This window comes from Barbus barbus (genome assembly GCF_936440315.1).
Source record: "Barbus barbus genome assembly, chromosome: 13".
Classification (NCBI taxonomy): Eukaryota; Metazoa; Chordata; class Actinopteri; order Cypriniformes; family Cyprinidae; genus Barbus; species Barbus barbus.
Window position 1 is genome coordinate 25,395,280 of NC_136741.1, and position 25,190 is coordinate 25,420,469.

General features: G+C 41.3%; 1 protein-coding gene across 2 annotated transcripts in view; it reads left to right on the top strand.

Annotated features, from left to right (window-relative positions):
- Positions 1 to 588: 588 nt before the first annotated feature.
- LOC306878831 (neural cell adhesion molecule L1-like protein) overlaps positions 589 to 25,190 on the top strand; it is a 49,200-nt gene continuing 24,598 nt past the window's right edge. For both annotated transcript variants that reach the window (XM_079431387.1, XM_079431386.1), the window contains exons 1-9: positions 589 to 860; positions 10,491 to 10,685; positions 13,068 to 13,176; positions 21,373 to 21,563; positions 22,078 to 22,200; positions 23,146 to 23,316; positions 23,623 to 23,667; positions 24,066 to 24,177; positions 24,528 to 24,712. In XM_079431387.1, coding sequence (XP_079287513.1) covers positions 10,592 to 10,685; positions 13,068 to 13,176; positions 21,373 to 21,563; positions 22,078 to 22,200; positions 23,146 to 23,316; positions 23,623 to 23,667; positions 24,066 to 24,177; positions 24,528 to 24,712 — 1,030 coding nt within the window. In that variant the 5' untranslated portion in view covers positions 589 to 860; positions 10,491 to 10,591. The remainder of the gene's footprint in view (positions 861 to 10,490; positions 10,686 to 13,067; positions 13,177 to 21,372; positions 21,564 to 22,077; positions 22,201 to 23,145; positions 23,317 to 23,622; positions 23,668 to 24,065; positions 24,178 to 24,527; positions 24,713 to 25,190) is intronic.

Below are 25,190 nucleotides of genomic sequence, written 5' to 3' on the forward strand. Positions count from 1 at the left end.
TTTTCTTGGATTTCTCATTGGATTTACCAATGAGAAAATGAGTGAAATTCACTTAAATGAAGCAGTGACCCAACCCATATCTGTAGACCAGCATATCATAGACTTGGGGGTGGGCCCTTTTGATCAAGCAGTACAAGCTAGCAGCCGCATAGCAACTAAAAACCATATTGAAAACCTTAGGAACCGCATAGCAACGCCCTTGCAATTACCCAGAACATCATAATGGCTACTCTTGTGCCAGCAAGTGCTGCTCACATTACCCTAAAATATAAAATGTAAAAGACTAAACTAATAGCGTTCTCAAAATATGTATATTTATCTTTTCTTTTTAATATCAAACAATGCTCAAATAAACTTCAGATTAACCCTATTTAACCATACTGACAGTGTTACAAAAGGCAAAACATGGATCTTGACATCCATGGCACAAAACATGGACAAGTCTCCCCATGCATGAGTGCTTTAAATGCAACTTCTTCCATCCAGAATTCATTCACTCTCTTTCATTATCTCTCACTCATTCATTCTCTCTCTCTCTCTCTCTCTCTCTCTGTATCTCTCCTTCTTTGTACACTCCATGTGAAAAGCGCTCAGATCTGGCTTTGTGGGAGTGATTGTCACTCGTTTATTGAGCTTCTTTGCCAGGCGAGAGGCTTTGGCAGCATTTGTCTCCCCAGTGCCTCTCTCGCTCCGCACCGTTCTGCGAGCTAGTGGCGGGGCTTCTCTCCCGCGGCTGCTGTAGTAGACGTTTCTCTGGATTTCCTCAGCACTCTCGGTGTCTCACGCCTGTGGGATTAGACTGTGCCGAAGAGGAAGACTGTCTTTTTGAGGACAAGTGGACAAGAATGAAGCAGATTCCTGTGAGTATTTAGGCTTCTGTTTGATGGGTTTGTCTGAGCTTGATATAAAAGCGTGCCGGTAGAGGGAATTACTACTGTAGTAGTGTGTGCTGTGACACCCGCACGTGTTACAGAAAGCCTACGGAGGGACAGTGAAGCAGTGTGTGTTATGCAAAATGATTTTCTTTTTATCCAGTGCTTATATAGGATTTAAAATTAAGTGTGACCTTTTTATATATGGACTAATGGACTAATGTCCATGTCAGATGACTTTTACTTTTTATTTCTCCCTCATATTAATGTTTTGGCTTATTAGCTCTGATGTTCTGTTATCTATTTTATAATAAGGTAGATTGTTATTGTTTATTTTTTAATGTTATGAGAATTGATTAAAAACTAAATTTGAACTGCTAACATGCTTCAAACATCTTATGTCTGCAATCGAAGAGACCGCTTTATGTATGTAAATAATTGAATAAATGTAATTATTTTTCAAATGCTTCTATAAAGATACACTACTGATTTTGATCCCAAATTTCCCTCCAATAGGAAGAATGCTACATTTCTAAATAAGTGCATGTCAACTTTGTGGTACAACAGAGGGTTAAAAATTTGAGTAATATCTGTCTACTGGGTTTTGATTTGGTCCAAAAAAACATTTTTGGGGGTGGAAATGATTATTATTATTATTATTTTGAGGAAAAATAAGTGTTTAATTCAATACTTTTAATAAATAATTATGCTTATTTGTAAACATGCATTCTTAGGGTCTCTGAGACCCCAAAAATAAAAACAGTGAGTCAGTCAGTCTTAACAGTACATGTTTTTCTTGCTTATTTCTATGCCTTTTTCTTTTATTATTATAATGTTGGTTATTTGGTATGAGAAGAGTTGCAGAAATGGTTTATTTGCTCTGTAACTTCATTCTTTAATCTTTGGGATTTTCTTAATAAGCATCTGAGGTCATGAAAGTGTGTCCAATACACACCTTTTTTGGATTTCGCAGTGTTGTGTCAGGTTCTGTTTCATAACACTCTAATAAAAAGGCGAGTGGTTTATTTTAGCATTGAAATGGTAAAGAAATACAGATTGTTTTAGTGCTTCCGACAGAACTGTCAAATAGTTTATTTAAAACAAGATTATCCAGATGTTAAGGAACAAGTTGTAACATGTTTTACATTAATAGCTCATATGAATCACCTTCTACACACTACAAAAGGCAATAGACACAGGTGCGCCATTGTTTAGAAAATATACAGAGGGGAATTAGTGCTGTATTTACTCTATGACAAACACTAGATATTTCTTTGCCTTAGGAATAAAAAAATGTGCCTACAAGAGGAAAAAGTAAATTAGCTTTAGATTTGTCAGGGGAAGAAGATAATCTTGGGCACAAGTTCCATTTATCTTGTCTGGCTACAGCCAAGTTTCATCCTGGGAGATTGCCAACATCCGTCAGATCTGAATGAACGTAGCCAGGGCTCTTGCTGTGTCAGTTCTCACAAAATAACACTCCTGTCCCCCTGGTGTGCCTGTTTCCAAGCCTCTCTACTTCAGGCCACTCAACACGGATAACAGCCTAATATGATCGCTGTCCAGGGCACGTAGGCTTCCACTCATCTCAAAGACTTCAAAGAAAGAGGGTAATGAAAAAAAATATTATAAAAGCTGAGACACAAAAGGGAATCTCTCACTCAGCCAGTTCCTTCTCACGTGTACTTGAAGTGGTACATATAGGGACATTTTTACGCTCTCTGTCCCTCTCTCTCTCTATCCCTCCCCCTCCTCCCTGTTTGACAGCACATCTGTGATTGCCGAGCATTTGAACGATCTGTGACCTTAGCCGTGCGGACAATGTGTTTCTTTCTCGCTCTCAGATTGGGCTGTATGCATTCGGGCCCAACAACACATCTGTAGAACATTGCATTCTGGTCATGAACTTGTTTCTGAAATTTTGAAATACTGTCTAGCAAGGCTAGACGCCTGCTGTATTTTAGGGTACTTGAACTTTACAGCTTTGTGTGTGGATCTTATACGTCACAGTTCAGTTCATTTGGTTGGTAGAAATGCAATTTGGCCAAATTTTCATTAGTGAATACTGAGTATAATGAATTTCTCATTACCACTTGTTTTAACTGAAATTGCCTTTCGCAAGCAGCATTGTTTGTTTCCTTTTTTTATTTGTTTTGTAGCAGACAGAAGCGAGTGCCAATCTGTATGTGTTTTGGTTTGGTAGTAAAACCAGTAAGGTAAGAACATGAATAAAACAGTGAAGCTTGTACATTCTCCCGAGTCATTATATATTTACAGCTGTAAACGGTTAGTGGTTGGACTTGAGTTGATGATGTAAATGTATTGTAATTTGGATACAAAAGATACTTGTGATGGCAGAAGGAGGGAATCTGTTCCAAGAGAGTATAGCTGAGGACTTTTATTCCTCTAAGTGACTCTTTTGAATCTGTTTGAATAAAAAAAAAAGATTTGTTCATTAATTCTACAGGTTATGTCATTATGCCAGTGAGTCTTTTAGCTGTTATGAGTAATGTCAATGAATCATTTACTCTACTGAAAATTGACTCACATGCTTGACCTTGAATGAAAAACATGCCCAACGGATCACCTGGTGTGTATTTTTGCCCCGACAAGAACATTTATGAGAGGAAGTGAGACCCTTTCCACTAGGGACCCACTCCATAAAATCAAGAACAGCATGTAACAGGTTGATACTGAGGAACTGGTCTTGGTTTGATGGCACTTTTAAAATAAATTGCACTGTTGACCAGGGGCACGTTAATCTCTGTCATAGCAGTTCACAGGGGTCACAATGGGGACTTAAGGTTAGGAGCTCATTACATTGATTATAGTTCTCTCGCTCACTTTTCTCATCTTTTCACATTTCTTCTTCTCTAGTTCCTTCATAATCCATCTGTACGTCTCGGTCAATACGCCTTCACGTCATTCTATGTTTTGCTCATCCACTCTCCCACTCCATCAAAAAACAATCTCTCCACTTCTCTGTACGGCAAGTTCACGATCTACGCCCACACCATTCCTCGCCTCCATCCATCTACGTTCTGTCTCCTTCATTCACTCCCACATCCCTCTCCCATCCCCTGTCAACGACAGAGACGGTTTATGACTTCTGCTTCCCACTATCCTATTCCAAAGCTGTCTTCCACCTGCCCACATCTTTTTCTATTCTTTCCCAAATGCATGCTTTCTGCCTCTGAGCGCAAAGCGTCCCTGCATTCCTTACTCGTCCCCCTGTCCCATTCCCTCCTCGAAGCCTCGTTCAGGCTACTGTATTATTGATGGGCTGGTAATTGAACCGTTTAGTCTCTGGCATGCATGTTAAAGGAGATTGAAGCGGAGTCAAATCTCAGTTAGCCATAGTTATTATTTAATATCGCTTACATGTTTTAATCTCATTTAGAGTTATGTCTCTGCTTTGCCCAAACAGAAGTTTTAATAATATATATGTTGTGTAGCTGATGCCTGTTGAAGGTGGCATTTATGCAGTATTTATGCTGATTTTTAACAGTTTAGCAGCATCTTGAAGTGTTAGAATTGCAGATGTTTTAAGATGAATAGATATTGTATTGTAGATTGATAAGGACAGACAGGTGCTCATAATAAAGAAAAAAAAAAAATCACAAATCTCTTTAATAATAACATCTTTGTTTCTCCAAGAGAGTAAAGAGATTAAATTGTTGTGTTAGTTTCCCACTTCTCTAAGAAAAAGCCCCCAGTCAACTGTTCTGAGAAATCTCAACGTCTCAAACTGTGCTCAGAACAAAACGTCATATATTTCTCATAATATTATTCAGTTCAAATTATTTGTGCTATGAACAGCAACATTTACTTGATAGTTCTAAACTCATAAAAAGTTCAACCGAACAATTTTTCTTTTGAAATAGAAATATTTTCATTTTCATACCATTACTTTCTTTCAATGGTAGAGCTCCACAGTTTCCACAAAACATTCCACAAAAATTATTTTAAATATTGATAACAATAAGACATCAATTCGAAATAAATCTGAAATAAATTACAATTTAAAAATATATTAAAATAAAAAAAGTATACATTTACTATGCTCATTCACATAACATGTGAATGTACCCTAAATGTAACATCTTTATCCATTTTCTGTTTTTGTTCTCACTGTAATCAAGCTAAGCGAGAGATTAAAGTGACTAAATGGATAAAACACTCTAATTAGAGCACAAAATGAGGTGAATTTGCTAATTGCACTTCAGTGTGAGTAATCTCACCATTTTTTTAATTGTGCTGGAGAGATTAAATCAGAATCGGGGTATTTTCCAAAGGTTTGAGGAGGATACACAGCCATCAAGACTCTTCAGGCAGCAGAATATATTAATCCAGTTTGACAAGACATGGATGGAGCTAATCCCATTAGTGGCCTTCACAGTGTGCACACAAAGTTTTCATACTAAAAGGCACTTAAATGCTGAGTGTATGCTGAATAGCAGATATCCGTCTACTTATTGACAATGTAGTGGTACTGAGACCATTTGAAGTAGAATTACTGTAAACAGGCAGCTTTGCTTGCATTGACTCTTTCGTTGCCAGTTGTTAAGACCGCCGTCATGCACTCTTAAAGAGATAGTTCAACCAAAAATTTTAATTATGTTATAATTTACTCACTGTTATGTCGTTCCAAACCTGTATTTGTATTGGAACACAGAAGATATTTTGAAAATGTCAATGGAATCCAATGTTGTTTGGACCCCAACTTTCGGCTACACTTTATTTCACAGTACGTGTACTTATAGTGTTTAACCCAAGAAAGTGGTGGGAGGTACAAGGTAATTACATGGGTTAATGTTAGGTTTAGGGGTAGGTTCAGGGTTAGTACCTAGTTATTACCCAGTTATTGTAATTGTTATACACAGTATGTACAGTACATGCAGAACAGGAATATAAAATAAAATGCTACCCAGCTTTCTTCAAAATGTTTTTGTTCCACACAAGTTAGAAAGTCATGCAGGTTTGGAACAATATCTCTTTAAATTGAAAACACTTTCATAGAATAAAAATATTTTCTAATATTTATCTCTATTACTGTATTAGATGCTGGTTTAATCTGGGAAATAGCTGGGCGATAAATATCCAATACTGATACTGATAAATTAATAAAAAAAAAAAAACACTGATATTAGTTAAAAACCAGAAGATGAATTGTGTACCTCTACATGTAAGCATCCGATGCATTTCTTCTGGTTATTTATTAAAATACAGCCAGTAATAATCAGATAAATGGCGATGCTTTGGCGGTGACGGATCCTGTTGTGTGAGGAATACATGTGATTGTATTTCCTCATAGAGTTGAACAGCCAACTGCTTCCCTTCCACTGCCAGTTTGCTTCCTATTTTTTGACTGTCCTGATTTACGCTTATCCTCCAAGCTAAATGAGTCTTCACAGTGGGCGAGGTGAGTGCGCGAGGGGCAGGACGCCATCAGTCAATTGGGGAGAAAAGCTTGCTCTTGATTTCTCTTGGCCCAGATTCTATTTTCTCCTCCTCCTCTGGCTCTTACTCTAGACCGCTTTGCCCAGGCAATGCCAGGTCAGAGTTCACGCAGACCTTCCCACGCTGGGCAGCTTTTACCCCTTGCCAGTATCATTAGACTGAGATGTGGGGATTAAGAGCAGGCTGTAGTTATTAAAGTCCCACTTTGTTGTTTACAGGGTATTTCTTAGGTAGGCTGTATGGAGATGAGTTTTGTTAGTTTAAATGTTGCAGACTGAAACATTTAGAGGAGTTCTCTTTGGTTGCAATGTTGTCTTACTGACATTTCTTTACAAATCCACTTACGAGTGGATAGAGTTGATCCATTCTGAGTTGATTCATGCTGATCTATTTGTAAGTGCCAGATTTATGATTTATTTATAACTGAAATGTTCTTTCATAGGCCTTCAGGCAGTCTGTCTTGAATATTCCTATGAAGACATTTTATGACAAGAGGCTCTGTATAATTTGTGATTTACAATGTTAGGAACCAAGCGAAGTAGCAAAGCTACTAACTTTCTATTGCATTTTTCAGTAGTGCGACTTCAGTTGATTTTAAAATAAGAAAGTATTACTTTTCAAAACTTAGCTACTTTTTTCAGTGAGAGGTGGTGTAGTGATTCATTCAAGTGAATTTGTTTCTATGACATAACTCTTACACATGTTGTACTCTTCTTACACGTTTGTACTAAATGACTCTCTCTTTCACATAGTGAAGGGAAATCTGATTCATTCTTGTCAATCAATTCATACTAAATGATTCTCTCTCATATATGTTGCAATGGAAAGTGTATTCTAGTGTATAGGTTCATACTAAACCTTCTCACATATTTAACCACGGAAAGACTGGTTTATTTTGCTGAATTAGTTCATGCTAAATGACTCTCTCACATATATCGCTACTGTATGGAAAGACCAATGCATTTTAGTGAATCAGTTTATACTAATTTACTTACATGATATGATGGAAAGTCTGATTCATGAATTGTTCTCTCAAACATGCTGCTATGGAAAGTAATTCTAGTGAATGAGTTCATACTAAACAACTCTTTCTTGTTCATTTTTATGATTGAATCATACTAAGTGACTCCTTTTCTTTTAATACGTTGACATGGAAAGTGATTGTCACAGTTGGTACAAAACAACTCTTTCTCACACGTTGCAATGGAATGTCTGATTCATTCTGGTGAATTGATTCATTATAAAGGACTCATATTTAGTGACGTAAAGTCATTGTAGTGAATTGCTTTGATCAAATGGTTCATGTAAATGAGCATATTAACACAAAGATTCTCTAAGTACTTCAGGTTTCATTGTGACTAGTGCAGTAGTGAAAATCCAGGGTGCATTGTATTGGATCAGGAAGATAAACATATGCCACCAGTAAGACACTGCACTTGCCAGTAAATAACAATCGAATTAGCTTAGCGCTTTACCTTTTGATTTTAATCTGGCCTCTAAAGCTAGACACCATCTGTGGGAGATAAAGCAGTCTCGGGGCAAGCGGTAGAGCCTCAGGCATTGTCTTTGGCTCCAAGAAATGCATCCAAGTCTGACAGACCGTAGCCACAAGCCTTTCAGTATGACAGTCAAGGGGTGCAGAAACCCATCCTTTCTAGTGACATCACAGAGGTCATCTCAGAGGTCACCGTAACTAGCACTAAATCACAAAAGCTCTCCCCGGCAGAGTTAATACCATTATGAAGAAATGCAGGCATGTGGAGCAGAGTTCAAGCCCATCAGAAAACAAGAGCCCCCACTGAGGAATGAAGCGAATCGACTCATTCACACAGTGGTCAATTATTCAATTATTTCTCCTTTTAACCTCTGTGTTTCCTATCGGATTTGTTAAGAAGAGGAGAAGATTAAGGGGAGGAGTTGGTGATTGAAGCAGCTGGTGGGGTTAAAATGGAGGGGCAGCGAAGTGTGGTTATCTCTCATGACTGGCCCTGAACGCTGAAATAAAGAGAACATAACAGTCCTGCACCAACCAAATCCTTCTTTGGACTTTAATTAGTTGCATGAATAAATGACCTCATATGGTTTCAAAGAGTCATCAATGGTTTTCTGTGAAAATGTAGCTCCTGAAGGGGTGGGAATGGCTGATAAAGTTGTCTTTTTTTCTCTCTCTCTTTCTCTATCTGCCTTCCTCCCTGATACTCTTTTGTTCTCAGAGTTAAGCACGGATCTATTTTATTGTGTGTTTAACTAATTAAAGTCAAAAAGGAAGTGACCTAATGAGCCGGGGCTACAGCCTTCATGAGAACGGCTATTGAGCACCAGTGAGATTCTTTTGCAAAATTCGTATAGAAATATAGCCATTGGGATAAAGTCTTTGTAAGTAGTCATTAACAGACAATTATATTCAAAGTGACTTCCAGTACAGGGACAATCCCCTGAAGCAAACTCTCCCAGCACTAAGTGCCTTAGGTGCACAATGGTGATGGATCGAGGTTTGGTTCTTAGGGGCTTCAAACTAACAGGCACAGTAATGTATATACTATATCACAATAATGGGGCACAGTGCATTACATACAGTACTTCAATGTTGATATATTTTAAATTTTTAAATAAGTTTATAATATATTGAATATATTTCATTACAATTAAGTTGACACTGAATTTATGTACAGTACTGTATTTTATTTCTCAATAGAATATATTAGTTTGTGATTAATTTCACATTTTTTATTTAAATTTTTGTTTAAATTTATCATATCAGCAACTGGTATGCCCATTATTTGTCATTTACTACACATGCCTTGTCTGCATGTTTGTCTTGCATACATATCACATTGTATTTTATTTATTTTAACTGTCAATAAAATAAAATAGTGTGTGATTAATCAAATTTTTCATTTTTGTTTACTTTTTTGTAAAGAATTAGCAACTGGCATGCCCATTGTTTGTTATTCATCACACCTTGCCCTGTGTTTTTGCCTTGTATACAAATGACACTGTCTTATTGTGCATAATCCACTATTGGTTTGCCTATTATTCATCAGTCATCACGCTTTCCCTGCGCTGTGAGTTCAGTAAATAATGTGACAACCAATAAATGCTCTTTGCTCTTTAACATATTTAATTTTCTTCAAAATCCATTCCACAGAATCCCATAGATTTTTCTACCAAACTCACTATAGAAAAAGTCTACAGATTCTGTCTGACCCTAATTATAGATGTTGCAAACCAACAGGCACCAGATGTCGTATTGTAGTTTTGGAAGTACAAGGCTGATTCCCAGTACACTATGTAAGGTGACCTCCATTAAAGTTACTCCGATCAACTGCAGCATTTTATTGCCAGCGCTGTTATGAATCTGATGGGAAAATGGGTGTGAACTCTATTTGTCTCCAGCCAGATGTCTCGCTGGCGCCAGATTCCAAAAGGTTAAATCAACTACTGATCCCTTACCACACATGACATCACGAGAGGCTGCTCAAGACGACTTTAATGGCAGCAAACATGACATTTAAATCAAAGTTCATCCAGTTTGGTATAACAAAGCTGCATATTTCTTACTGCATATTTAAGCACATCTGCAAACTTTGTGATTTAACAGCCGTGTGGTTCTGCTCTCTCTACTGCATCCAGCTAATCAAAATCTGTCACTGTTATAGTGCCATGAATTCATAATTCAGAATAATTTCTGCAACAGCTGCTGCGCATTACCATAACTGCAGGGGGGCTCCATTTATTTTATTTTTTCAAGGTTTCATTTTTCGTATTCAGCATTACGAAGGAAAAACTGAGGGAAGAAATGTGCCTGCCACACATACACTGACAAACAATTTGCAGAAATACAATTCATGTCTCCAGGGACTCAGAGAGCTTTAATATGCAGATTCCTCTCACAGATGCATTTCAAGTAAATACAAGTTGGGATCGACATTGACGCAAGTTACTCAGCAGGAGACATGCAGAATATGCAAGTCTTTGTGTCTGTGCAGGTGACAGGGTTGTTTTTATATGTGATGTTGTGGGCCGACCGTAAGCATATGGTTGCTCGGAAGTCTGTGTATTGTTTATACTCAAGGTGGTGTGCGTGTATGTGGCAGTGATTTCTTGTTTGCAGCTGACGTCTGGGTGCCAGTAAGATCTGTGTTGTGTTTTGTGCAGGTAGAGAGACCCCAGACTGTGTTTGAGTGAGATGCACTGACTCTTGGCAAACTGCAGCGTTCCCTATCATCCTCCGCTCTCCTCAGAGGCTTTGGCCAGTCATGCTGTTGCTATGGAAAATCCTCCTCCTTTTGGGCACTTGCCTTAATATGAGCTGCAGGTATCAGAGTATTGCCTTGGATATTCCACTTGAAGGTAAGTTGAATAAATTACTTTGTGTTCTATGTATTATTTCTGTATAATTTTTCTTGTCTTTCTCTGCAGTTCTTACTGGTTTACATATTTAATCAGATTTTCAACACTCTTTCAATTCAGTTGTTTGCCATTTGCACAATTAGTTTTTCTTGCCCTCTGGGAGAAAAATTATCTATGGAAGCCTTTTCCATCTTCAGATTAAAAAAATAAAAAGGTATAAAATAAAAAGGTAAAATGTTTTACTTAATTTCTCATAATTTCAACTTTATTATTATTATTATTTTTTAATTGCAACTTTATATTACTCAATTGCACTTTATTTCTTACAAATCCTAATTTTTTTCTCACAATTCAAACTTATCTTACAAATGTGACTTCATATTTCACAATTGAGACTTTCGATATTAAAACTGTAAAATCATCTCTCACAATTACTATAATTATGACTTCATATTTATATTAATTGCTACTTGCAATCACACTTTTGACTTTTCAATATCTCACAACTGTAGCTTGATATTCTGACAAATGTGATTTCATGTCAGTTAAGACTTCACATCTCACAAACACGACTTGAGAATTCATATTTATGTTACGGTATTTGCAATTTCATGCAATCACAATTAAGAATTGATATCTAATTTGCAACTTCAAGTGCCACGGTTAAATTTTTTTATTAATTTTCTTTATTTATCAGAAAAGCTCCTTCACAACTCAAAAATGCCTTTATATCTCACCTTTATCTCATAATAACGAATGTATATCACGATTGCAACTTTATATCCCACAACTTCATAGTTTATATTGCACAATCCCGAATTCATAACTCAATTGTTATTCCATATATAACAACTGTAACTTCATTTTCATATCAGTTGGGAATATATATCTAACATTATATCTCATAATTGCAGCTTTTTTAAGTTTATCTTGTGATTACGACTTCACAATGTGATATTATTATTTCACGTCTATCACATAATTGTTTGTTATATTTTTTACTCTGAGAGGGAAGCTGGCTTCCACATTGAGCACACTGTTCTTACAACTAATCTGTTTGAAACTTGGTGTATGTAAGCAGATTCACTCAAGCTGAGAGCAGGTATAATTTATTGCTCGGGCTATGTATTTCACCGTTTCCATGGAAACCAGATAAAAGTTTATTTTGGTACTGTTAAATTATTCACCATATATCTTTAGGGCCTGAAATATATCTTATGGGAACACAGCACTGCTCTTTTTTAAGTTCTACTTTTATTTAGTCAATTATGGACCTGAATTTAATTGTTTGATGACAATAAATGATTTGTTATATGAAGTCATATCTATATGGTTCTAACAAATGCCTGCACATTTGTTTCTCTGTGTTCTTCCTGCTGCGGGGGATTTGTTAGTTTTAGCACGCATAAACAGTAAGTTTAATGCCAAGCCATCCATAGAACTAGTAACTTCATCCATAGAGGCCATTATCATCCACCAACCATCAGATTTCTTTTGAAAATCATGCATAAATGCAAAGATTTGCTCTATTGTTGGGGACATTTACAATGAACTAGCTACTACCTTGATACTATAGGATCAGACTGGGGATACCATAGTACGTCATAATTATCATATCCATGATGGTATTTGGATACCATGGTACTACTATGGTACATCCTGGAATGTATATATTTTTTTAGCATGAAACCCTATTTAAAAAAAAAATAATAAAATAAAAAATTGTGTCCTTTTTGTAAACACAGTCTAAATCAAATTAGTTATTTTTCATAGACAGAAACAAATTAAACACTATTTTGTTGTTGTGGTTAATAGAGTAGAAATGTTAACCTGAGTGTTCCCTCAAATCAAAGCATTTAGATGATTTTAAAGTGTGTGTTTGTGTATATGTATGTGTGTGTGTGTGTGTGTGTGTGTGTATGCGTGTGTGTGTGTGCATAGTCGACAACCAACAACATCAGAGCCAGCAAACCACTTTACATTTTTCAAATTGTAACTCATACCATAACTCCATCACGATTTTGATAATGCATATCCAATTTTACACTCAAGCTGTATTAGCCATTAGTTTCTTCCTGTTCTAAACCGCAAACAAACTCTCATTGACATCATTTGACCGGATCATTTGCCATTGCCTGATAACAACTCACTCTTTGGCCAACAACACAATCAACGATTCAATATCTAATTATGTTCTCCAACAAACATTTTGTTTACCTTTAGTCTTGTATGCATTGATCAAAACAGTTGACCTAATTGTGGAAAACCATTACGATTGAACTAAAGCCATTTCAATCACCATTTGCTGCATGTAGTCTGCATGCTACCATTTTTCCTCTTCAGTCTGCTGAGCTCTTCCTCTCTGGATGTTTCTTTATCTAGTGGAGCAGCTGCCCACAATTACAGAGCACTCACCTGCCTCTCTGATCGCCTTCCCTTTCGAAGAGAGCTTTCCTATGAAGTGTGAGGCCACAGGAAACCCTGGACCAGAGTAAGCAACACACACACACACACACACACACACAAATACGCTACCATTTAAAAGTTTAGTTCATTTGAAATTCTCTCCAAGGCTACGTTAATTTGATCAAAAAAATAAAGTAAAGAAAATAAATTATACAGTGGGGAAAATTTTTTTTTGATCCCTGCTGATTTTGTATGTTTGCCCGCTGACAAAGAAATGATCAGTCTATAATTGTAATGGTAGGTTTATTTGAACAGTGAGAGACAGAATAATAACAAAAAATAAAAATAAAAAAATCCAGAAAAACGCATTTCAAAAAAGTTGTGAATTGATTTGCATTTTAATGAGTGAAATAAGTATTTGATCCCCTATCAATCAGCAAGATTTCTGGCTCCCAGGTGTCTTTTATACAGATAAGGAGCTGAGTTTAGTAGCACTCTCTTAAAGGGATTGCTCCTAATCTCAGTTTGTTACCTGTATAAAAGACACCTGTCCACAGAAGCAATCAATCAATCAGATTCCAAACTCTCTACCATGGCCAAGACCAAAGAGCTGTCCAAGGATGTCAGGGACAAGATTGTAGACCGACACAATGCTGGAATGGGCTACAAAACCATCACCAAGCAGCTTGGTGAGAAGATGACAACAGTTGGTGCGATTATTCGCAAATGGAAGAAACGTACCAGGTTACGTATGTAACCCAGGTTCCCTGAAGGGAACGAGAGCTACGTCCGAAGACGCTATGGGAACGCCATCAGCGTAACCGGCACTCTGAATATTGTATACAACCAGTCTAATGAATGGGCGAGGCGTCACGGGCGGGGTGACGTCACGACCAGGAAGTTATATAAGCACGTGCGGCGGAGCCGGCATCAGCTTCAAGTCATGAAGCAAGCGCTGGCAGGGATGCCGGAAGTGTGGCTCGGGACGTAGCTCTCGTTCCCTTCAGGGAACCTGGGTTACATACGTAACCTGGTACGTTCCCTTCCAGGAACTTCGAGCTACGTCCGAAGACGCTATGGGAACGCAATACCAACGCCGCCAGACTGACAAGTCCCTGCCTGGTGTCAGGCTGAAAGGATGGATGAGCCTGGAGTGGCTCTGATGTCGAGGTTGTAAAACCTGGCGAATGTCAGGGGCGTGGACCACCCAGCAGCGTTGCAGATGTCTTGCATGGAGACACCTGCCCAGAAGGCCTTGGAGGCCGCCACACCTCGGGTCGAGTGCGCTCTGACTCCCAGCGGCGGGGGAAGGTCAGAGGTCTCGTACGCCAGATTGATGGCATCCACTATCCACCTAGTAAGAGTGGGCTTCGTAACAGGAAGACCCTTCTTAGGCGGACCAAAGCACTCGAGCAGCTGGTCCGTCTTTCTCCACAGCCATTCTGTGGATATATGCGTCCAGTGCTCGCACTGGACACACACAGTTGTGCCTTTCCTGGTCGGGCTCCCTGAAGGGAGGAGGACAGAAGGCCTGGAGTACGACCGGCTATGGTACGACCGTCAGAACCTTCGGTATGTACCCCACACGGGGGTAGAGGAAGACTTTTGCCGAACCGGGCGCAAAGTCAATATGCGAAGGGGCCACAGATAGGGCCTGGAGGTCACTCACCCTCCTCAGAGAGGTGATAGCCAGCAGAAAGACGGTCTTGATGGTGAGGAGTCTATCTCCCCGAGAGGCTCAAAGGGTGCTCTGCACAGAGCCTCTAGTACCACAGCCAGGTCCCACGTGGGGACACGGGGTCGTACAGGCGGCCTCAGCCTCAGCGCACCGCGGAGGAAACGTGTAACCAGGGGGTGTCTGCCCACTGACAGGCCACCGATAAGGGCGTGGTATGACAAATAACTGCCACGTAGACCTTAGTAGTGGAGTGGGTTAACCCTGCGGAGAATCAGGCCTGCAGGAACTCCAGAACTGCACAAACTGGGCAGTTGACTGGGTCAAGGTGGCGGTCTCCGCACTTCAACGTACAGTTTCCTCGTGGAGGGAGCTCTGGATTAAAGGAGGGTCTCGACAACCTAGTCGATAGACCGGAAGCTATGAGTTGCGCCTGCTCAGAGGCCAAACCCACGGCTTCCATAGCTCCGGGCGAGGGTGCACATAGGTGCCCCCGGCCTGTGAGAGGAGATCTCTCCTGATCAGTACCGGCCACGGAGTGCCGTCAAGGAGAGAAATCGGGTCCGAGAACCAAACTCGGCCCGGCCAGAACGGTGCTACTAACAGTAGACTGACCGCGTCCTGGCGCACTCTCGCCAGAACTCCCGGGAGCAGAGCGATCGGGGAGGGAAGGCGTACAGACGGGGCATGGGCCGCGTCTGTACCATAGTATCCAGTCCCAGAGGAGCTGGAGGAACTAAAGAAAACCAGAGGGGACATTACGCTGACTCTGGAGTCGCGAACAGGTCTACCCGTGCCTGGCCCAACCTTCGAAATCTGCTTCACCCCTCGAGGTGAAGCATCCATTCCCCGGGCCTCAGCCCCTGTCTCGACAGAACGTCTGCTCCTACATTGAGATGTAAGAGACCACTGCCGTGCTGTCGGTGCGGACCAGCACGTGGTGATCTCTCAGGTCCGGGAGGAAGTGCTTGAACGCACGGAACACAGCTAGGATCTCTAGCTGGTTGATATGCCACGTCAAGTGGCGACCACTCCACAGACCGCGGGCAGGGTGGCCACTCATGACCGCACCCCAACTGGTGAGGGAGACGTCCGTCGCTAAGGAAACACGGCGACCAGGAGCTCCCGGCACCAGGCCCTAGGACAAGAACCAAGGTTTCCTCCACGAGTCTAAGGCACGGTTTCTCCATACAATGGCGTGATCCTTGACAATGCGAAGCGAGTCTCCCCTCAGGGAGACCCCCTTGGGTCTTGAGCCACCACTGTAGGGGCCTCATGTACAGCAGGCCAGAGGGAATCACACTGGACGCAGCTGCCATGAACCCAAGCTGTCTCTGCTTAACAGTGAATGGCTGGCCTTCTCGCACTCTCTCGACTGCCGCGAGGATCGACTCGATCCGAGCAGGGGATAACCGCGCCTGCGTCGTGGTCGAATCCCACACCACGCCTAGATAAGTGGTTCTCTGAACTGGAGAAAGCACACTCTCCTTGGCGTTTAGTCTTAACCCCAGATCTTTCATGTGGGCGAGAACGACATCTCGATGCCGAACCGCCAACTGCTCTATCTGAGCGAGAATCAACCAATCGTCGATATAATTTAGTATGCGGATGCCTCGCAGTCGCAACGGGACCAGGACCGCATCCACACACTTGGTGAAGGTGCGGGGTGAGAGTGCTAGGCCGAAGGGAAGAACCCGATATTGGTACGCTTTGCCCCCGAAAGCGAACCTCAGGAACTTCCTGTGAGAGGGAAGGATGGACACATGGAAATAGGCGTCTTTGAGGTCTATCGTGACAAACCAGTCCTCGGACCTGATTTGAGATACGATCTGCTTGACCGTCAGCATCCTGAACTTCAGCGATCTGACTGAGAGGTTCAAGAGACGCAAGTCCAGTATGGGCCTCAGCCCTCCGTCCCTCTTCGGAACAATGAAGTATCGGCTGTAGAAGCCGGTGTACACTTCGTGAGGTGGAACCAACTCTATGGCTTCCTTTTTCAGCAAAGTGTTGACTTCCTGTTCCAGGACCAGAGCCTGCTCGGGGCGGACCGTAGTCACGCAGACCCCGTTGAACCGCGGGGGCGGCCCATCGAACTGGATGGAATAGCCAGCCTCTACCGTGCGCAGGACCCAGAGAGACACGTTCGGCAGCCGTTGCCAGGCCGCCAAACGATCTACTAAGGGAATCAGTCTCTCGAGACTGACCTCTGGTGTTAGAGAAGCGGCCAGACCGCTGTCTTGCTGGAGCGTACCGGCAGGGGACGCGTAGTCTGGCGGCTGGGGCGAGTCTCTCAGGCCCGCTGAGATCACAGGCGGTAGAACCTGAGAATAACGCTCGCTGGGACCTGCTGTGCCCTGGAACTGCAGGGTTGGCAGACAAATCCCCGGAGGGCACCGAGGGGAGACGGTCACCGTGAGCCGCGGTGTAAGCCGCTCCACCCCAGTAGGGGTCGTCCTCCGTAGTCCTGGGGCCCGCCCGTCAGGACATCTGAACAAACCAGAAAGACACATTCGGCAGCTCGCTGTCCAACGAGCTACTAAGGGAATCAGTCTCACGAGACTGACCTCTGGTGTCAGAAAAGCGGCCAGACCGCTGCCTCACTGCGGCGCACCGACAGGAGACGCGTAATCTGGCGGCTGAGGCGAGTTTCTCAGGCCCGCTGAAATCACAGGCGGAAGAACCTGAGAGCAACACTCGCTGGGACCTGCTGTGCCCTGGAACAGCAGGGTTGACAGACAAATCCCTGGAGAGCACCTGAGGGGAAACGGTCACCGTGTGCCGCGGTGTAAGCCGCTCCACCCCAGTAGGGGTCGCCCTCCGCGGTCCTGGGGCTCGCCCGTCAGGACCTGTTGCGCGAGGAGCTGGTATGCGGAGGAGGCTGCGCCCGCCCAGCAGCCACCTGAATTTCGAGAGCGCGCATACCATCTGCCCTCAAAGATTCCACCCGCGATCTCAACACCTCGGTGGAGATCGGGGAAAACTGAAGGCTCTTATGGCTCCTCACACTGGGGCGAGAGAGGCGGCGAAACCTCGTCAACGCTCGTCACATCCCTTTTCCTCGGAGGACGCAGCGTCAAGCCCTCGTCTCGGGGGGAAGAGTACCGCTTCCGAACCGCGAGACGGGGCGCCAGATCTGGTGGATACGGGAGAAGATAGTTTCTTTTCCTTTCTCTTCTATATGCCCGCCAACCAGGTCAGCCTTTTCTCCTACGAGCCCCATGAGCGCAGCTGCCGCTCTGCCTCAGCAGAGCGGGACCGGCTTTATTTGTGTCTGTACAAAACACTGAAGCTTACAAAGCTCATCGATGCCTTCCTCATCCACCTCCTCGGAGGAAGACAGGCGGGGCGTCGCGCCCTCTCTCTGGGGGAAGAGAACCGCTTCCAAGCACAGAGAACGCGCGCTGGATCTGATGATCCATATGCGAGCCGCGCGAGCCCAGCCACCGCTCTGATTTTGCAAAGCGGGACCAACAGCGCGCTTGGCGAGCTCGCTATTACATTGGAGCGACGGAGGCGGCGAAACCTCGTCAACGCTCGTCTCATCAACCTCCTCGGAGGAAGAGAGATGAAGCGTCGAGCCCTCGTCTCTGGGGAAAGAGAACCGCTTCCGCACCGAGAGACGGGGCGCCAGATCTGGCGGATACGGGAGAAGATCCCCGTCTGACTCTCGCCAGCCAGATCAGCCTGCGAGCCCCACGCGTGCAGCCGCCGCTCTGACTCGGCAGCAGCGGGGCCAGCACCGCGTGGGAGGCTCGCGAAGGCTCCCTTCTCGAAGAGAGCCTTCCGGGTGCGGAGTGTGCGCAGCGAGAGCCGCTCACAGTGCAGGCAATCGGCTCCCTCGAGAGCTGATGCCGCATGCTCCGCACCCAAACAGACCACGCACAGGTTGTGTGTGTGTCCACTCGTTATGTAACGAGGGCAGGGACTAACACACAACCTGAAACGCGATCTGGGATCGCCCCTAGTCTTTGCCTTGGTTTTAGGCATAATCTCTTGGGTTTCTAAGACAGACAACACCAAATAAGACTCACAAGACACAAATCAGACTGACAATACACAGAGCGCTTGCTGAATGACAAAAAGCTGATGCCGGCTCCGCCGCACGTGCTTATATAACTTCCTGGTCGTGACGTCACCCCGCCCGTGACGCCTCGCCCATTCATTAGACTGGTTGTATACAATATTCAGAGTGCCGGTTACGCTGATGGCGTTCCCATAGCGTCTTCGGACGTAGCTCGAAGTTCCTGGAAGGGAACACAAAATAACTGTCAATCTCCCTCGGTCTGGGGCTCCATGCAAGATCTCACCTCGTGGAGTTTCAATGATCATGAGAACGGTGAGGAATCAGCCCAGAACTACACGGGAGGATCTTGTCAATGATTTCAAGGCAGCTGGGACCATAGTCACCAAGAAAACAATTGGAAACACACTACGCTGTGAAGGACTGAAATCCTGCAGCGCCCGAAAGGTCCCCCTGCTCAAGAAAGCACATATACAGGCCCGTCTGAAGTTTGCCAATGATTCAGAGGAGAACTGGATGAAAGTGTTGTGGTCAAATGAGACCAAAATCGAGCTTTTTGGCATAAAAAACACAAAACTGTTTGGAGGAGGAGGAATGGTGCCTATGACCCCAAGAACACCATCCCCACCGTCAAACATGGAGGTGAAAACATTATGCTTTGGGGGTGTTTTTCTGCTAAGGGGACAGGACAACTGCACTGCATCAAAGGGACGATGGACGGGGCCATGTACCATCAGAGCCAGGGTATTGAAGTCTGCCAGGGCATTGAAAATGGGTCGTGAATGGGTATTCCAGCATGACAATGGCCCAAAACACATGGACAAGGCAACAAAGGAGTGGCTCAAGAAGAAGCACATTAAGGTCCTGGAGTGGCCTAGCCAGACCTTAATCCCGTAGAACATCTGTGGAGGGAGCTGAAGATTTGAGTTGCCAAATGTCAGCCTCGAAACCTTAATGACTTGGAGAGGATCTGCAAAGAGGAGTGGGACAAAATTCCTCCTGAAAAGTGTGCAAACCTGGTGGCCAACTACAAGAAATGTCTGACCTCTGTGATTGCCAACAAGGGTTTTGCCACCAAGTACTAAGTGATGTTTTGTGAAGGGGTCAAGTACTTATTTCACTCATTAAAATGCAAAAGTTTATAACTTTTTTGAAATGCATTTTTCTGGATTTTTGTTGTTGCTATTCTGTCTCTCACTGTTCAAATAAACCTACCATTAAAATTAGAGACTGATCATTTCTTTGTCAGTGGGCAAATGTACAAAATCAGCAGGGGATTAATATATATATATATATATATATATACATATATATATATTTTTTTCCACTGTAATATTGTAAAATATTACTGCCTTTGTTTTATACTTTAATATATTCTAAAATTGTAATTCTGTGATGACAAAGCTGAATTTACAGCAACAATACTCTAGTCTTCAGTATCGCATGATCTGATGCTTAAGAAGAAAATTATTATTATCAGTGTTGAAAACGGTTGGGCTGCTTACTTTTTTTCAGCTGCTTACATTTTCTCTTTATTTTCAAAATTTTACACACAAATCCAAATCCAAGAATTGCACACACAAAATACAAAATGCCTCACATCTCTTGCAAAACAAAGCACTGCATTCAAAATATGACAAACACATCTCAAAAGCACATTTGCAAACACATTTGCCATAATATTAATTCCTGTTAGATTTTTGTGTGATACATAGAGAATTGTGTGTTGTGTTTTGCAAAAACTGAGTCAAAGGCCGAGAATTAGTGTGTGGTTTTGCAGATTTGGTGTGTGGTTTTGGTGTTTGAGTGTCAGGTTTCAGAAGTTGTGTGACAATAAAGATTTTGTGTGTAAGAACTTGAAAAAAAAAAAAGAAAAGTTATATTTTGGTGGAAACCATGATTTATTTCAAGATTTTTAAGTGCTCTTTGATGAATAGAAAGTAAAAAAAAAAAGTATTTAAATTTCTTTAAATTTTGAATTTTTTGAAAACAGTTCTGTTTTTCCGGTCTCAATCTTATTTATAACAATTTTATTAATTTGTTCCAAACTGATCAAATTGGATCAGATTCAGTCATGAGACAATCATATGGTATGTAATCGTAATAAATGCATCCTCATCTTGAAGTTGTCTTATCATTTGTCTTCCTTTACTAATTACTTGCTTGTGCCAGTTTTGCATCGAATACTAGACCAGAGATGGAGGGAATGACCTTCAGGAACGACCGCAAGATCATCATCATAGTGCTTCCATGCTGGTTGATCAGCATCACCAGCTATTTTTGTGGGTGAACAGTGCAGCTGTGCTAGATCAGCACCAAACCAGCATGGAAATTCATCAGGGTATCTAGATCATGGGTAGAACAGCTCATAATATATGAAAAAAAAACATCAGAAACACCCCAGTGACATTTGAAAGCACGTTTCAAAGCCTTGTCTGAGTATTTGATGACATTTAAATTTGAAAACCTGAACGTGGAAATCCTCTTTGCATGCTTGTGATGTTTTCATCATATTTCAAAGGAGGCATGCTGGGTGGTATAATGCCGTTTAATGATTGATTATCTCTGTTTTATTCTTTTTTCAGATTCAGGTGGACAAAGAGTGGTCAAGACTTTAATCCTTATCAGGACCCCAGATTGATAACATTAGATGATTCTGGAACATTCATCATTCCCAATAATGGGAATCTCACAGAATTCCAGGGCAACTATCGCTGCTTTGCAACCAACAAGTTAGGAACGGCCATGTCGGAAGAGATTGAATTCATTGTTCCGAGTAAGTAATGTATAACTTTGTACTGTATGCTCCGTAACGACTCTTTCAGAATGATCTAGAGAGCAGTGTCCAATAAAACAACTGCTCTGGTCCTTAGTGGGATACAAACCCTGGAGCTTTTCTTTCCCTTTCATCACAGTGTGTATGGACCGTGAGGAGAGGTCTGATGAAAAATTCGTTTTCTCCTCTCTCTCCGTCATTTTTCAACGTCACATTTCTCATTGTGTTCTGAAATACACCACATAAATCTCCCCTGATGTAACCAGAGCAAAGAGTCATCAGTTACCAAACAAGACCGGTTTTCAATCACTCAGTTGACATGTACAGTTTCAGCAGCAGAGTGATGTGATATTGGCCGATTTTTGGACTAAATTTGGGAAATTGGAATGAATAATCTTTCCAGGAATGCCTTGGGAGACAAAGTCTGTGTTATACTGCCACCTAATGGTGATTTAGTTTGTAAAATGGTACATAATAATAGGTATCGATTATTTTTGCCTATTCATTTCTGCAGATGTTCCACAATTCCCTAAAGAGATCATCGATCCGATTGAGGTTAAGGAAGGTCAGTCAGTCATTCTGGAGTGCAACCCACCTAAAGGAATCCCCCCCCTGCAAATCTACTGGATGACAATAAGTAAGTTCAAGTTAGGTTATCTGGGTTAAATTAGTCTAAATCACACCCACAGTCCGCCCACAGTCTGCCCACAGTGTATTCAGTGATCATCTGATCAATATTGCAGTTAAAATGATTGACTGGCCCTACTTCTGAGTCGAGTATGCAGGTTTTTAATAACCCTCCTGGAAATTGTTTTTATGATTAATTGTATATTATATATTTATTGTTTAATTAAAATATATACATTGAATTAAAAATTTAATTATATTTATTATTTTAATGATGTAATCTTTAAATAATTTATTACCTTTGAAAAGACAAATGTGTGTAACAGTGGAAAACCTGGCCATGTGGCAAACTTTAATAATGTTACACATTATATTACTTATTTTAAGGAATAGTTCACCCAAAGCTTTTTAAAAATGTCCCCACCCTCAGGCTATCTAAGATGTAAATGGGTTTGTTTCTTCATTGGAACAGATTTAGAGAAATGAAGCATTGCATCACCTCTTCACCAATGGATCCTCTGCAGTGAATGGCTGCCGTCATAATGAAAGTCCTAACAGCTGATAAAAACATTACAATAATCCACATTAATCATTCCCGACCATTGTTTGTGGCTTCACAAGATGTTAACTGGTGGACTGGAGTCTTGTCAATGCTTCTACGAGCTGGTGGACTTTCATTCTGACGGCACCCATTCACTGCAGAGGATCCATTTCTGAACAAGTAATGTAATGGGAAATTTATCTAATTCTATTCTGATGAAGACCCAAATTCATCTACATTTTGGATGGCCCAAGGGTGAGGAAATTTTCATTTTTAGGTGAACTATTCTTAAACTGTCCACATCTATTAATGCTCATTAAAGTAATAATATTATTACTCTAATATCCTTGTTAATAAGCTAAAAGTGTATTGAGCTTCAATTTTGATTTTCCGAATTTCTATGAAACATCACAGGTCTACAGCACATCGAGCAGGACGAGAGAGTATCAGTGGGACTGAACGGGAACTTGTACTTCTCAAACGCCATCGAGACGGACAGTCGCAGAGATTACTGTTGCTTTGCTGCCTTCCCCCGCATACGAACCATCGTCCAGAAAAACGCCATGTCTGTCGTGGTCAAAAGCAGTACGTTAAAATACTCCTTTTTAAGAGTTTGATTGCATAGCGTGATCATTTCTTTACATGACCAGCATCAATTTCAAACATGTCGGTCATGTGCATCTGATACATCCCCTCAGTTTCTCATATAGTCAATCTCCAAGCACTTGCTGGACTTCAGCAAATCAGCTTGGAAGATATTGATGCTCCCCGTACTGTCATAATACTTCCTTTAAAGACTTGTTTGTGTATTTCATGTCCATGTTATCTGTTTTTTTAGCTGTTTTTGCATTTGCCACACATATTTTATTTGTCTCCATTTCTTCATCCAAGACAAGTTAATGAAGGACTCAGACTCTGGTAGCGGCAGAGGTTACGGTGAGTGACATTCATTAGGGATGCTACATGGATGTAGAGCAGCTTCTTTGTTTTGAATTAGTTTTGATTAATTATCTCATTCCATGTCACATCATGCCTACTCTTTAGCCTAGATCTGAAAATCTCAAAGGTTTTCTGTAATCAATGGGAATAATTCATAGGTTCATCCATCATTCTCTATACTTGTTTTTGTTTTTTCTATGTTAAAACACTTTTCATGAGTAATTTATTAATGCAAAACAGAGTTTTTGCAGTTCTTTTTGGTGATGCTAGTGGCACAGTAATTAAAGCATTTAAATCAACACAACTGAGACAACTTGACAACTGAGCATGATAACTATTATATTATATTATTTTTCATGCATATTTATATATGTAATCTTTTAACTGTTATAAAGCAAACTCTCTCTTGGAGAGGAAGCCCATTCTACTGACGCCCACAGGAAAGGAGTCACATACATATCTGGTGAAAGGCGAAGATCTTCAGTTGGAGTGTATCGCAGAGGGCTTGTAAGTGTCATTGTCTAATTCATTTTATTAATTCAGTTAATTTGATAATCTAATTAAGAGCTAAGCATTCATCAATTATACCACTTGAAATGCTTTTGAAATCTAGTGGGAATATTTAAAATGATTAAAAAAAAAAAAAAAAGTAATTAAGAGTGTTTAGATCAGGGGGGTCAAACTCAGCAGGGATGCGCCCCTTCAGGAACTGAGTTTGACACCCCTGATTTAGATGAATTAATTTAAAATATTAATTTAATAATAAAAAAATATGAATAGTTCATCTCTATTTGATCACCAAACATAAAACATTTATTACTAGACTTTAAAATGTTTTGATTGTTTCTGTCTTTCAGCCCCACACCAAAGGTGGAGTGGGTTAAAATAGGCTTCCACAAGCTTCCAGAAAGAGCCGTGGTGGAGAGTCATGGGAAGCTGCTTACTGTAGAGATGGCGAATGAGGAGGATGAAGGGAAATATATGTGCAGAGCCAAAAATCCCCACGGAGAGGTTGTGCATTATTTTCATGTTACAATAGAGGGTGAGTCATATTATTGATCACATTAATCTCATAATATAACCACAGTAAATGTGCCAGTGTTGCTTTATAAATGGTTTCAATATCATGTCTGTATGAAAGACACTCTTTTTGGTAAAAGAGCGCCTTCTTCTGGTCAAATACAAAGTATGCATGATTAGGACAAGTAGAAATAGAGGACACAGTGATAATTGTGGGGATGATAAATGATCAGTTTCAGGTTATTAAGAGAACATTTATGCATACATATAACAGATTACTGTTCACAGCTGATAACCTTATATTTAGTGTTTCTGTATTTTCATCACATATAGTGTCTGTATTTTTCCAATATAGACCTTTGTTAGAGTAAATGCCATATTGAATTTAACACAGACAAAAAAAAAACGAGACTGTGAGGGATAGATGTATCTATATTTTCAAGCAACTATAGAAAGGTCAGGCCACATGATTTCTAACATCAACATCATCTTGACCTTTA